Genomic DNA, 14836 nt, shown 5'->3' with positions numbered 1-14836 from the left:
TACTTACCTGCTTCATATTGATAGAAAGTATAAGGAAAAATGTGTCACGGAAAAGTGGTCATCAATATAATCTGCTAAAGTACAACTTTCTGAAATATACATATAGCGGTTCTGGGCCAAACTCTTGGGTATTCATGCCCCGCTTGCAGAATGAATGAATGAATGAGTGAATGAAAAAAAAATTCAAGGCTACCTGTTCACAAAGCACATATGCCAGCAAGCTTATTCACATATTAACAACCGTGGATGCAGCCCATGACAGTGGCCATGAAAGCTGGTATGGATAAAGTTCGAAGCCATTGCCTGAATTGTCTTTTAATCATTTACCTTTTTCTGATTGCAGAGCCAATAGGAAGCATGTCTTCTATGGAAGTGAATGTGGACATGTTGGAGCAAATGGATCTTGTGGATATGTCTGACCAAGAAGCCTTAGATGTATTTCTTAATTCCGGAGGAGAGGACAGTACTATGCCATCTCCTATGATAGGTAAAAAAGGGTTGGGTCTCTAGTTGCACAACTGTACACACCACACAGGAGGTTTCAGTTCGGATAGTTTCTTGGAAATCAGTATCAGATGAGATGCTTATTCTGTCATATTTATACTACTTGATAGTAAAGTATTTTACTTTTATCTAGAAAAATAGACTCATTAAGTCTGATAATGGATCATGGATCTCACTTGACAGAGATCCATTGTTCAGCTAACCAGACTTCAGCTCCGAGGTGCTTGTTCTCTGTGAATCGGCCCTACTTGTTCAGAGAGGACAGTCTGGCTTGCCTCTCTGACACAGGGTATGATAAACAAAGATGGGAAAGACGCTAATTTCCCAGACCTTTCTTGCCTCAATATTAGTCATTTTAATGGCTGTATTAATGCCTCTTGTAGTGTCTTCCAAAGGCCACTTCGTATTCTGGAATCCCCCCCCCCCCCTGATTTTGCTGTCTCTTTGGGCAGTTAAGAAAGGCAATGTTGAGCCTACTGAAGTCAAATTTGCAAATATTCTTTGATGATTCTTTGATAAGCAAGTCATCTCTTTGGTTTTTGAGGCACAGTGGTCCAGTAATAATCTGAAAATGGTTCTCACAGAAGTCCTGCACTGCCCAAATTCCTTTCCGATTGGCACTGGCAGAAAAGCGTTGTACATTTCAGGAAAAGATTATCTTATTTTTTTTCTCTAAAATGTTTTTGAGTTGAAGTTTTGTGTGAAGGTTTATTTTTAAAGGTAGTGGGCCTGAGAGATTAAGAGCACCTTACCTGTTTGAGGAGAGGAACATTCCAAGTCTCACTGTCACGGAATAGAATGGAAATTCACAAGCCCAATTCTCATTGTACAGACAGCCGGAGGCTTCACTTATTCATACAGGGCATATATAAAGCAAATCAGAATCCTAGCTCACGGCTAGTTAGAAGTTATTTCCGACTGTTCTGGCATCTGCTTTCTGCCTCAGTTAAATGGTTTTGTAACACTGTGCCTCCAGAGGTTGTTTTTGATTCACTTGAACATGTTCCCGTGTATTTTGTACACACAGGTAGATCTTCTAGTGTGGTTTTATTACATTAATATTGTAATAAAAATAATCGGCATAAAGATAATTGGCTTAATTACTTTTCTCATTATTCTTTGAAGGGCCAGAGTCTACCACCTGTCAAAATGAAATCAGTCTTCAAGTCCCTACTCCGTCCGAGTTGAGAGAGAAGTGGTCTTCAACAACAGGCTGGACTGATTCTACTAGCCAGGATGCCAGTGAAGGAGAGTCACCTGTGATCCAGTCAGATGAGGAAGATGTACAAGTGGACACTGCCCTTGAGGCTGATGGTGCAGAAGTGAAGGGCCCGTCTGACCTCAGTGATGAGAGTGACTCACAAACAGGCTGAGTCTAATCAAAGTGCTTCATAGGAATTATGACCCTGGAATGAGTGAAGAAACAGTCGAATCAGCTTGCCTGTGTTACTATAATGATTTATCATGAAAAAAATTAGCACATACAAAATGAGTTTCAGTCATGTGAAATATTTTTATAAAATTTTTCAAAGCACACCATTTAGCAATAATGCCTTGGCTTTTGAACACAAAACCTTCTATATAGAGGGTTGCCCAAGGAATAAGTTTTGAAAGGGTTTTATTTTAATGTCCTTAGTAGGAATGTTAAAAAATATAGGTGTGTGTGTGTTTTGTTATTAGTGTGCCTGTCTCAATTGCTGTGGTTAAAAACCGAGAAAACCCCTACTGCTTATATTCAAATGGTTAACCACAGAATAATCACCTCTAATGTTCTGCTCTCCAACCTGCAAAAGGGAAAAAGCCAGGTGAGAGGTTGCATTGAACATTTAAAGGGAGTGGTGGAGCTCATTTTCTTACTGAAGTAGTGGGTGTCACACACATCATTAGTTGCAAAAAGTTTCCATGCTGGGAAAATAATTGTAAAGTGTATATAGCTCGAATGCAAAACATTTTAACTAGTTCTATAATGACAGAAGTTCTTGCACTTCTGCTTTACCTTTTACAATTCCCTCCGTGGTACTGCTTTGTCTTATTTCTTCAAGGCAAACTCAAATGAAAGGTTTTAAAGGGACCCAGGGTGGTGGTCTTCAAGCTGCCTTTCACATTCAGTCTGAAAGTCACATTATTTTATAGTGTCTTACCGCACATTGATACAGAAAGGGTTGAAAATTATTGTGCTATGTTTGAGACTCTTCTGGCCATAGGTACAATTACTAGAATAGCAGAACCCTCCCAAGCCTGCTGCCCCCTTATAATGTCTATTTCTGAACTTCCCATTCCTTGTATGAGAATTGGGAGTGGTTATAAATCAATAACTATTCTTAAGGAATAGTCAACTTTAATTTCCATTCCTTAGCAACACTGCCCGTTGAACAGCTGCTCACCAAGCATGATATAACTAGAAGCTCATTAACCTGGATCAAAGCTGACTGAGGAAGAGGAAAATTGTGACCAATCCCCACCCAGTATTAAGCAGTATGTTCACCTACTATTAGTCTCCCAAGCCCATCCTTATAGGTAACGAGTTGATATAATTACTTTTGACATTATACAATGACAATGTATTACACGATGACATTATGCAATGGCCTTGAGGCTGTCTCTGATTAAGAATGTAAAATCTAATAGAAGGGGATGGAATACTAAGAATAGTAAGTAGTTTGACAGAGACTGTTATATGGATTTATTTCTCACCTGGTAGAATACTGTACTACAGTAAAATGAAAACTAGGTGTAACTATAAGTTACTAGTTTTCCCTAGCCTATTAGATGGTCATATCTATTTTTTTTAAAATAGCTAATTTTAACTCTACTACTCTCTCAGAAGAAAGACAAAGTGTCCAAAAGTGTTTTTTTTATTAAACCTTGTATTACAAACCTGAAAAGTAAACAAAAACTGGCAATAAACATGAAGTCTTTCCTTACAAGGAAAGAGAGCAGAGCAGCGCTAATAAATTAAATGTCAAACTGTAAGCCATAGTCAGAAGTTTACTGTCAAGAAGGAAAAAGTACACAGCAAGGCCATAAAAACCGGACAACCACATTGGAAAACACTCGACTCTGTATGTTATTGTTAAATATTTTCAAAACAGTTTAGTCTTCTGCAACAACCAACAATATGTATTTTATAAGACTTTCCTGACAGTCACCACTGGCAAGCTCAGTGCAATATGGGTAGCTCTACGGTCTTGTTGAATTCAATTATGAAACAAAGAGTTTGTGAAAACATTTTCCCTTTTTTATTCCACACATACTGTACACACAACTGGAAAAGGGCAACAACTACTCCATTATTATTTTTGTTGTTGTTCAGTGATGTAAGCAGCACTTATAAATGTTACAAGAAAAACCCTGTAAGCATCCAATCCAACCGATGAAGAAAGTGAAACGTAAGGCTTTTCTTCATCTTGTCTCTTTGCCACCCTTCCCCACCCTCCCAAGAAAAAGGCTCAAGTATTTAAAACAATTTACAGGCTTATGTACAAAAGGTATGATTTCTTTTTGTTACAACATGAAGAAGAAAAAAAACCCAGACAAGATGGAAAGCAAATGCATTTTCACATTCAAAAGAAAGATGCAAACCTGCTAGTGGCTCTAAATGTGATCAAATAACAAAACAAACTCAAAACAAAATTAATGCTGACTGTGAATAGGTATGAAAAACAGCAGTGGAATGGAAATGGAATGTTAAAGATTGCACGTCTATGACAAGAAGCACTTATGGCTTCAATCATTTTTAAAGGATGCTATTGAAGGGGTTTTTTTTTGATAAAAGTAGCCAACAGCACCAAAAAAAATAACAGAATGGATTTCCTAATGAAATCAGGCACAGTTTTCGCTCACATGACTCCTCAAGGCAGGCAGTCTTTTTCTTCTCTTTCTTCTCCTCAAACAGATGCATAGTGAAGTGCTGGTAACAGAGAACAGTTTCTCCAAATCTCCCATTTTGCCTATAGTTAGAAAACTAAGTCCATCTTCAGCTGCCATAACCTCTCAAAGAAAAATGTGTATTCTCCAATTTAAAAAGGTACAAAACTCATCCCGCCTGTTACAGAATACAAGCCAAAAGTATAGCAATTTCTTTCAAGTTTTGTCTCCTATCCCTTTTCTTGCTTGGAAAAAAAATATTTGCTGACATGACTGGAGAACCAATCATAACACACGCCAAACTTCAACCTATTTTTTAAAAAAGGGGAATGGGGGTTAAAAGCCTTTTTCACAGTTACTGAAAGGAAAAAAAAGGCTTTTTTATTTTCAGCCGGAGGGACAAATACAAATGAATGTCATTTGCCTCTTGCCAGTTTTAAAACAGTGAACACACAGCAGTTAGAGGGGGGGGGGGGACCTGACTGCTGTATCAATCTATCCTAAATTAAAAAAAAAAAAACAGTTTAATGCTAAAACAAAATTAGTTCTCTAAAACCAGAAGAAAATCTTCTTTAGAGCTAGTGCAAAGACAGCTTGTATTCTACAGCAAGTACTCCAAACTATGATATAATAATTACAAAAAATATATATAAAATTGACAAAAATGAGTGTGTGTGTTGGCATCTTCATGATTAACTTGAAGCACTTTTGGATGAACTGGAGGATGAAAGTCTTGATGATGGCACGTCGACTGTTGCTCTCTTCCGAGGTCCTCTTTTTGGTGTAGGCTTGCTGATACAGTTCTCAATGGTGCCGTTTTTGCCAGATACTTTTCCACAGATTTGATTGACTAAACTGATGATTTGTTCCTATTCAAGAAAGGGAAAGCAGAAAAATTAACACTCTACTCATTTAAGACATCAGATGACTGAACAGAACATGTCCGTGAACAAGGAAATCCATGCTTAACTCCTTTACCAATGTATTTTGTTTAAGGAGTTGTTTGTACTCATTTTAAACAATCATATGCCTTTCCCACCCCCTAATTCTCCTCCAGGACAAGGACTCTTCTTCTGGCAGAAGTAATATGACACCAGAGGAAGGCCACACTGTTCCCAAGTTACACTGAACACATGTACAATCATGTATAGTGTACACTTGATTTTTCTTTATATGCATCAACTTATTTTCATGTTACATTCAACTCATGCAACGCAATTTAAACTTTACATTTATCCAGGCACTGGCCCCTGGTTTCATTTGTAAAGTGAATGTACGTTGGCTCTTTCTTACCAACAGATGTATGGCATGTACATACAGGATGTATATAATAATAATAACTGCACTTAAATACTGCTCTTCTAGACCGATTAGTGCCTCACCCAGAGCGGTAGACAAGTTAGTGTTGTTGTTATCTCCACAATACAGCTGGGAAGCTGGGGCTGAGAGGAGTGGCTTACCCAAGGCCACCCACTGAGCTCATGGCAGGAGTGGGATTCGAACCAGTAGAGTGCTGATTCGCACACTTAACCACTGTGCTACAGCAGCAGTGTATGTGTTTGCTGTAATATGTGAACAAGGCTTCTGTGCTTACTAGACATTTGATAGGAAACAAGTACTGTATAGCTTTGTAATCAGTTTTTACTATTAGTCCATAAAATGATTGAAATCAAAACCAATTTTCCAACACAACCAAAAATTCTAAGTAAAATTTTCAGTCCTGCAAAGCACAAATGCAATTATTCCATCCTACAAAGCTGCCTGGCACTCAAAATAGTGAGAGCAAAAATACACTATGTACAGACCTCATCATAACGATACATTAGTTTCAATCCCCGACAAGACTTCTGTTTTTCTACGTGCCGCAGGGCACATTCTAGGCAGAAGACAACATTTTCATTCTCCTGTACAACCTGACAAATAAACAGGTCAAGAACATTAGTGAAGTACAGATTACTTTTTCCAATCAGCATTCTGTATTCCTGTGATTCTGTACGGATGCATTTTGGCTCTTGGCTTGATATCGTACATATGACTCTGTGAACTTGATTTCAGGCTCATAGCAGGTCGGTCCCATAGTGTTTAGTATTATTTTGTGAACGCACTCGATTAGCAGCTATTCTGGCTGGTATACTATAGTGAGTCATTAACACTGCATACCTTTCTAGGTCACAGAAATCTGTGGGCTTAGAAGAGTGTAACTCTGTTTAGGAATCACTGTAAATATCAGGCTAGCAGTTATTTTAATGTCTATGGAACATAGCTTTGAAAGCAAATCCCAAAGAGCAACAAGTATAATTTTTGAAATGTTCTTCAAAGTAAAACTGAGCCAGGGTAACCTTTCCCTCCTCAGTAAGACTAAGAGTAACCATGGCAGCTGAAAACTTGGTATGTGCAATGTTTCACCATACAGATTAGGGCACCGGGTTGAATTCAGCCAGTTAAAATTTTTTTTTAACATTCAATTTATATACTGCCCTTCAGGACAATTCAACTATATTCAGTTGCCATACACTCTTGAGCATCCTATTCATAAATGCTTCAAAACAATATTTTGCTGAAATAAGTGCACTGTTCTGGCTGAGGGTTTTTTGTAACACGGCAAAAGAGAAATTATTAAATGACATTTCAGTGAGTATAGAGGGAGCCTAGATTCTCAGGATGACCCTCACCATGGATAGGTAACACAGGTGCTGGCAAATCTGACACCTCCTCTCAGACGTCTCTAACTGCCACTTTCGAGGCTTTTTCTTTCCATCCACTCCCGAGCTGCTGCTGTCATGGCTCCCATAGCGGGCTGAAGAATGGAGGCCTGCCTCATATAGCTGCCGCCGCTGCCTCAACTCTGTGTCCCTGTAAACATGAGGAACAATTAGAAAACGGACACTACACTCACCAGGCCTCATGTTTTCAGTCTGGACAGAAGACTTGAGTGTGGATTTGCTCTTGGAGGCCCCTGTGGTGCTACTGAATCAGTCTAGGGGCCATTGGAAGAACATCATGACTATTGTTGAACCGTCAAGACAGATTACTATTTTGAGGGAGCAAAATCCATTTAACCAGGGGAGAAACGGATCCACTGACTGTACTGATGACAGTGTATGACCAAGGAAAATATGCGAACGCAGAACAATTCCTGTCCCATGCCAGATTCTCTCTAGAAGTTCAGCAGTTGTCAAGACTGACTTTGTCTTGGAGCTTATACAGAATATGGGAATGAACAACAAAGAAAAAACATAGGGAGTATTCCACAGATAGCATGGATAGGTACCAAAATAGTGAGTGAATGGAAATCAAGTTCAGAAATGAGGAAGAAGAAAGCAATAGCGAGCAAAGGCATTAAGCTGGCATTTGTAGTTACAAGATGCAGTTATTCCAATCAGCAAAAACTAGGACTTAGGAGAGACATCATATAGAGGATCTCTAGGGTAACAATTTAAATCTGAACATGTTTGAAAACTAAGATGGCTGAACAGGGGGGAAAACCCATCCCTCTTCACACTTGTAAAATTTCCTCCCTTCCAGGAAAAAAAAATGCACGTGGACATAACAATTCCCCACAAAGGAAGTGGCTCCAGATGGAGTTCTTCAGTGTATCTGAAAAGTCTTCCACTCTGAGCACAAACACACAGTGGAAAAGACTTTAATGTTCTTTGTATATTAACATATTAGCTTGTGAAATACAATTTGTAGATTCCAGCCATCAGATCTCTTGCTCTATTCGATCTGCTACCGACCAGCACTTGAATTGCGGGTAGCGGTGCTACATGATAAGAGAATAAAAGAGAAGAGCATTACATAAGAAACAGCATCTCTCCCCCCCCTTTTAAAACCTGCCTTCTTGGGGGGGGCGGTCCTTCAGCATCTCCAGAGAGGAGTCTGTTCCGTACTCCTTGTGATACACACAAAGATATTTAAATGTTATTGAAAGGTAAGCTTCTACAAATGCAGAAGCTTCTGGCATACCCAGTGCTTACAAAAATAGCACCCTTCTACAGGTTTAGTCTGTTTAACCGATTTCCATGCTGAAATACAGAAATCATATGATGCTCTTAAGTATGTGTTTTTAATCTTGGAGATCATCAAGCACACTGGGAAACAGTGAAAAGGGTTTTTAAAGTCATCTCTTGTCAGTACAAGAAGTGTGGAGTCCTATGCTCTGACCACTGGCACAGTCAGAGCAAATCAGCCATGGAATTTTTCTGCTCCCATAGGTGGCTCTGTTCAAGAAGCCCAGCAAGCTCAGGGACTGCAAGTATTGATCTTGGATTTCTGGCAGCGCTCTTACTACATTTGCCCTTAGAACTTCTTTGAGAAAAAGCACAGCAGAACAGCAAAGACTGGGCCAGTTACCTGAGCTCTCCCAGAAGTGCTGATATTGTACTCAGAGCCGATCCGTTTTCTTTTTTTGCTTCTGCTGTCGCTATCTGATAAAGCAGCTTCTCCATTGAAAATGGCTTGGGTATATGTCGCCGCTTCATTTCCTGCAATGACAAATTCCAGTGTTAGTCTTCTAACACACAACAAAACAACTCAATTGGAAAGAAAAATTAACTCATACTCAGCATCCCTGGGTACAAGATTTCCTATCAAAAAGGTATTATGTAGACGTAGTAAGTTTTACTGAGTGTGCTTTAAGTTGTACAGGGACACCAAACAGAGCTTGAGAGGGGAAAGGCACAGAAAGTTGTACTGATGGTTTGATCAGATTAGCAATCCAACACTGTTTCTCTGCCAATCTATTCATTTTATCCTGTCTTTCCTACATGTAGCTCAGGCTGGTGTATATGGCAACTCTACCTCCCTAACTTTATTCCCACCACAGCAATCCTTTAAGGTAGGTCAGGCTGAGAGAACGATTGCCCTGAGATCACCCAGCAAGTTTTATGGCCCAAGGGGTTTTGAGCCTGGGTCTCCCAGCCTAACACACTAACTATTGCATCACACTGGCTAGTAAGTTGTTTCTACTAGATACTTTAGGAATTTCACATGCTGGCGCAGAGATGATGGCTATTCTCTGTTTTTTAATTCTCTTCAGAAACTGTCCCTGAACATGTATACTCCATTTAGGTTTCATGCCCAATAGCCACTAAAAGCCTGTCTAATCCTTTTGAAAAACCACCCCATCTTGTGAATTGTTTATGTTGTGAGTCATACAAAGAACTAGGAACTACACACAGTACATGTGAAGCTGCTTTTTACTGAATCAGACCATTTGTCTATCAATGTCAGTATTGTCCACCCTGACCGGCAGCCAGGCGCTGCAGGGTCTCAGCTACTGGTCTTTCATATCACCTGATTATTTTTTAACTGGAGATGCCAGGAATTGAACCTGGAATCTTCTGGATGCAAAGCAGATCTACAACTGAGCCACAGTCCATCTCCATGCCAACGCTTCCTTTTGAATGTTTTGAACTTCCCATCCATTCAATTGGATTATTATGAGAAAACAAACTCTGCAGCTCCTATCCCCAAGCAATCTCTCATTTATTCACAAGCAAGCTTCCCCATTAAGGGTTGTCAATGCCCTCCCTGTATTGTCTTGCCATTGTAATTTATTTAGAATATTAATATACTGCCCTCTCTGCATTCACAGTTCACAACATAATAAAGCAAAAACATAATTTTAAAATCCCTTTGAGAATGAACTGTATATGCATAACCGCTGCTCTGCCTAGGCCCCTATTACAGTGTTTGGGCTAAAGAAATATTAACTAGATGATGGTGGTGGCAAAGAAGTAGGTCAGCATTATTTACCCTGTACAAATGGGAAACTTGTGTCTGAGAGCAGGCTAGTCCTGGCCAGCCAAGGTTGGCTTGCTGAAGGCTGTCCACTGTATAGAAGTCATTGGGTTGTATCCAATGCAAAATTTATTTGTGCTAGAATTCTTGCACAAGCAGAAATACAAGGGGGAAAACCCCTCAACAGCTGCTTCTGCTAAGTTAAACTTCTTATATCCCCCACCCCCTGCATCTCTACTTGCACAACACATCGTGCAAGATATCCCTGGACTAAGGACGTGAACCTAGCAGCCTCTTCATACTCAAAATGGTTCACACCAAGGTACAAATTGGGAGAATGTTGTGCAAGATGTGTGTATATGTCATTGCGTATATGAACAAACTCAGACAAGAATGGGAGATGTTACACAAGATCTTGCATAATCCCTTGCACAAGTCATAGGTGGAGGTCTTTTTTTTTTTTTAGCACATCACTGGATCCAACCTACTGTGTGTGTGGAAGTCATGTGCCACACAGCTCTTTACCCAAAATAGAAGCTAATCCTAGCCTAAGGGCAGCATTCCAGATCTTCAGGCTTCTTTGTCCGGCTGTCAGCATCTTAGTATTTCCTGGGGACCTGCCTTGCCTTGCTGAAAGGGGGCAGGAGCCGTGTTTCGATTGGTGCTGAGTCTGAAACAAGCACAGACTGTGCTCAGCCCTCTTTCACTCCAGGCACCCAGCTAATAAAAGGGCTTGATACTACAGCACCTTCACTGCAATGGACTGGACCCATGGATCTGTTCTATTAGCGAAAACGCTTTCTGGCAGAGGAAAGAGCCTTCCCCGATGCAAGGAACTCATCTTGCTTTAGGATAGAGTACCTTCCAATGACAGAAAAGTGCTTCTGCTAATAAAACAGATTCACAAGATCATGATTAATCGAGCCCTCTATACATACTACGTGTACCTCATACGAAAGGTGAACTGCTGATGCTGCTGTGGTTGTCAGTAAACAAGACTGGCACGTGTCCATCAATAAATACATTAATACTCTCAAGGAGAAATCTTATTGCCTATTAAAAAGTGTTACACAAACCAAAATCAATTGGCCTTTGAAATGGCAGTAAAAGTAGAGACACACACTAGAATCTAATTTATTGAATGAACCAAGACAAACCAAACGTGTGACAGGAATGTGCAAAAACAGCCTGCCATATTAGCATTAATCTGAGGCATTTTGGAACTTGAGAGAGAATACTAAAAATGGCATTTCCTCCCTACCACATACATCATGTTTTGTACAACTGAGTGACCCTTCCCAACTGCCCCACATTAGTCCCACATCTTCAGCAACTAGCCCGACATTTCTACTGCCACTCATTTTCTCTGCTCAGGCTAATATACTGCTCGCCTATGCAAGTCACAGCCAGTGGTCTCATCTGCACAGTATAACCTGGACAGCTGCCTAGTGATACAGCCATATGCAAAACGTAAGGGCCAAACATGGCTAATTGCTGCTATCCTAGCAACAAATACATCGAAAGGATCATAGCAGAAAATGAGCTTGCATGACTCCTGTTCATTTTAATGGAAACTGCACAAGAGATATTCACAGCAGACTGCATGTAATCCATGTAAGTCACACCCTCACCATTTTCATAGCCAGACAAACTCTAGTGCTTTAACAACAAGAAAGAGTCTGGGGCCCCCACTATCTGTTCCTTAGGTTGGTTCATATTCCAGAAAAAGAACTGCTCCTGTCCCAGCAACAGTGCACAGCCTGGAAGCATTTAATTTGTCTTCACAAAAACAAAACAGCCCTACCTTGGCAGTTTTAAAACCCATGCTTGTCCACTGGGTGGTAGCAAAGTGCACAGTTTCCGAGACGTTGTAGCCGCAGCACACTTTAGACACAAAAGATCCTGGAAAGCAGACAACGAACTGCCCACTCTGCTGTACAGTACGGTGCACCTTGATCCCCTCTTTGCACAACACCTCGGGGGAGATCTAAGGAGAGACAAGGAAGGGGAGGAAACCCACAATGGGAACCCTTCTTATAGCCAAGTCCCACGTGCTCTGCCATCCACTGCTGAGAAGATGCAAGAGCTGTACTTTATCAACCCTAAGTGCCACAACAGGAACAAGCAGAAACTTATCCAAATCCCTAAGATTAAGAACTCTGTTCCCATTTTGTGCCTAATACCTTAAACATTTGATTAACAAACAAACAAAACCTGGTTCTCCACCAGGGATGTAGAAACTGTGTGGGACGGCAAAGTTGTTTGGCTGTGTCACAATGGGTTGTCCTTTCTGTTGCAGCCTGGGAAACTGGGGCCATACTTGTGAAGAGGTCTGGAGGGCACCTTTTGCCTCCTGCCATTTCAGTGAGGCTGCAAAACGGAGGAAGTCCACAGGGCAAAAAAGGAACCCTTTCTGGTTGTGAACTGGGTGGTTCTCTATGGGTTATTTTAATGCATTTTTAATGCATTTGACATTTATTGTATTTTGTTACATGGCTGATACCTGTTTTGGTCCTGATTTGTAAGGAGAAAGGCAGGCTTATAAATATTTCTGTTAAACTAATAAATATAGGCAGAATCAGGATCAATGGCTTCTGCCACTTGCTGAGTACTGTTGCGGGAGCTTCCCTTCATACGGGCGTGCTGCTGCTGCTGCTAAGAGTGTGGGCAGCTAACCAGCTGGAATGGGTAATGGCAGCAAACTTTGGAATTTCCAGATCACACACATGAAATGTGGATGTGATAAATCAACCAGATATAGTAATAGGTGTAGGTCCTTCAAATTGAATCTCTTTCTTCACATAATAGTGGTTGTCAACAAAGCATTGGATTCCATAACAACAACAACATTTGATTTATATACTGCCCTTCAGGGCAACTTAACACACACTCAGAGTGGTTTACAAAGTGTGTTATTATCGCCACAACAATCACCTGATGAGGTGGGTGGGGCTGAGAGAGCTCCTAGAAGCTGTGATTGACCCAAGGTCAACCAGCTGGCTTCAAGTGGCGGAGTGGGGAATCAAACCCGGCTCTCCAGATTAAAGTCCCGCTGCTCTTAACCACTACATCAAACTGGATCTTCATAAATCCATTCTGTCAGTGGAGGAACTTTTCTCAGGAGGCTTCCCGAGGCAAGAGCAGCTTGCCCCATAGAAAGACTCCTCCAGCTGTAGGAAAATGCTTCCGCTAGAGCAACAGACCCATGGAATCCAACCCAAACACTCTAAAAAATATTTGCCGGTCCTTTCTATATTAAAAACATGCATGCATTTTACAGCGTTTACGTATGGCTATTAATTAAAACGGCAGTTGATGTACTATCCCATTCCATTTAAATATGCACAGTCTTTATGTGCCTACGCATTGTGGTGCTGTATGCTAATGTCAGCACCTCAATTTTAATAGCTGCCACTTTATTTTTTCAGAGAACATCATGCATTGCTGTTTGCAAAATCACAAAGCGGCTGCCTTGGATCCCCCCTAGACACCATAAAGCAACTCACCATGACATTACTTTCAAGCATTTCCAGCCCTGGAGTGCCATTGGCTTGCAGTAGGGTATGTACCACTTTATCAAGTTTTTTCTCCTCTGCAGCAGGAATGCAATACCTGTTTATTTATGGCATAGGAAGGGAAACAAAAGGAATATTTATCACACATTGAACGTCCTCAGGTGCAACACTGTGACAGCTGCCCAGATCTACACCTCCAAAGCCAAAAGCAAACATTCGTATGTTAAAAATTAACTCCCCTACTGCATTGTTTGGGAAAGAACCCTTCAGCTTGCAAACAGCAATTTGTTTAGATTCGGGTATGAAACGTTTGCAGGCTTCAAATAATATTTTAAAACAGATCCGAACTTTACGATAATTCATGATAAACAAAGCACAAAATCAGGGAGTGCCTAATATTTGCCAAAGATCTAAGCAATAAAGAGTCTACCATCCATATACGGCACACAGGTTCTTCTAATGCATTTGAAGGAAGAATTTGTTCTTGGACCTAACACTCTTTATAGACCTACTTTCTTTCCACTCTCCCTTCATACACTCTGACATTAAAATGGCCAGCTTCTGCCCTGATCCTGAAAGTAGTTCCACCTGCCATAAGCAAACAAGATTTCTATATAGGCCCCCAGAGCTTTAACAGTTATTGTTACACCACCCGTTAGTGGGTGCTGTCCTACAAGGGTTGATACTCTCCCCCGATGTTGTTCAACATCTATTTGTGCTCCGTCGCCCAGCTAGTGTGGAATTTTTTGGTTGGGTTGCCACCAGTATGCTGATGACACCCAACTTCATCTGTTGATGAGTGGCTGACCAGACTCCGCTCTGGACAATCTGACCAGGGCTTTAGAGGCCGTGACTGGATGGCTGAAGCAGAGTCGACTGAAGTTCAGCCCCATGAAGTCAGAGGTCCTGCACCTGAGCCGTGGACAGCTGAGTTTGAGGATCCAGCTCCAGGCACTTGATGGGCCGCCACTTGTTCCAATGCCAACAATGTGGAGTCTCGGCATAGTCCTGGATGCCTTCTTATCAATGGAGGCCCAGGTCATGGCAGTTGCCAGGTCTGCGTTTTTCTACCTTCATCAGGTCAGGCAACTTGTTCCCTGTCTGGCTGCCCACAACCTAGCTACAGTGATCCATGCAACAGTCACCTCCAGATTGGATTACTGTAACTTGCTTTATGTTGGGCTACCCTTGGGCCTGCTCCTTAAGCT

At 41.0% G+C, this 14836-nt stretch overlaps 2 protein-coding genes across 3 annotated transcripts in view; one reads left to right on the top strand and one right to left on the bottom strand.

The window, feature by feature from the left end:
* Nucleotides 1-3790, top strand: part of DTNBP1 (dystrobrevin binding protein 1) — a 65600-nt gene extending 61810 nt beyond the window's left edge. For both annotated transcript variants that reach the window (XM_054985818.1, XM_054985819.1), the window contains exons 9-10: nucleotides 344-487; nucleotides 1630-3790. In XM_054985818.1, coding sequence (XP_054841793.1) covers nucleotides 344-487; nucleotides 1630-1877 — 392 coding nt within the window. In that variant the 3' untranslated portion in view covers nucleotides 1878-3790. The remainder of the gene's footprint in view (nucleotides 1-343; nucleotides 488-1629) is intronic.
* Nucleotides 3791-4929: 1139 nt separating this feature from the next.
* Nucleotides 4930-14836, bottom strand: part of JARID2 (jumonji and AT-rich interaction domain containing 2) — a 247100-nt gene continuing 237193 nt past the window's right edge. Inside the window, exons 13-18 of the mRNA XM_054985817.1 lie at nucleotides 13620-13725; nucleotides 11918-12100; nucleotides 8725-8855; nucleotides 7044-7224; nucleotides 6177-6284; nucleotides 4930-5240 (exon numbers count right to left, since the gene is read on the bottom strand). Of these exons, the coding sequence (XP_054841792.1) occupies nucleotides 5064-5240; nucleotides 6177-6284; nucleotides 7044-7224; nucleotides 8725-8855; nucleotides 11918-12100; nucleotides 13620-13725 (886 nt within the window). The 3' untranslated portion in view covers nucleotides 4930-5063. The remainder of the gene's footprint in view (nucleotides 5241-6176; nucleotides 6285-7043; nucleotides 7225-8724; nucleotides 8856-11917; nucleotides 12101-13619; nucleotides 13726-14836) is intronic.

This window comes from Eublepharis macularius, chromosome 7 (genome assembly GCF_028583425.1).
Source record: "Eublepharis macularius isolate TG4126 chromosome 7, MPM_Emac_v1.0, whole genome shotgun sequence".
Lineage (NCBI taxonomy): Eukaryota > Metazoa > Chordata > Lepidosauria > Squamata > Eublepharidae > Eublepharis > Eublepharis macularius.
The sequence above is the reverse complement of the archived record's forward strand: the minus strand, read 5'-3'. Positions and strand labels throughout refer to the sequence as shown.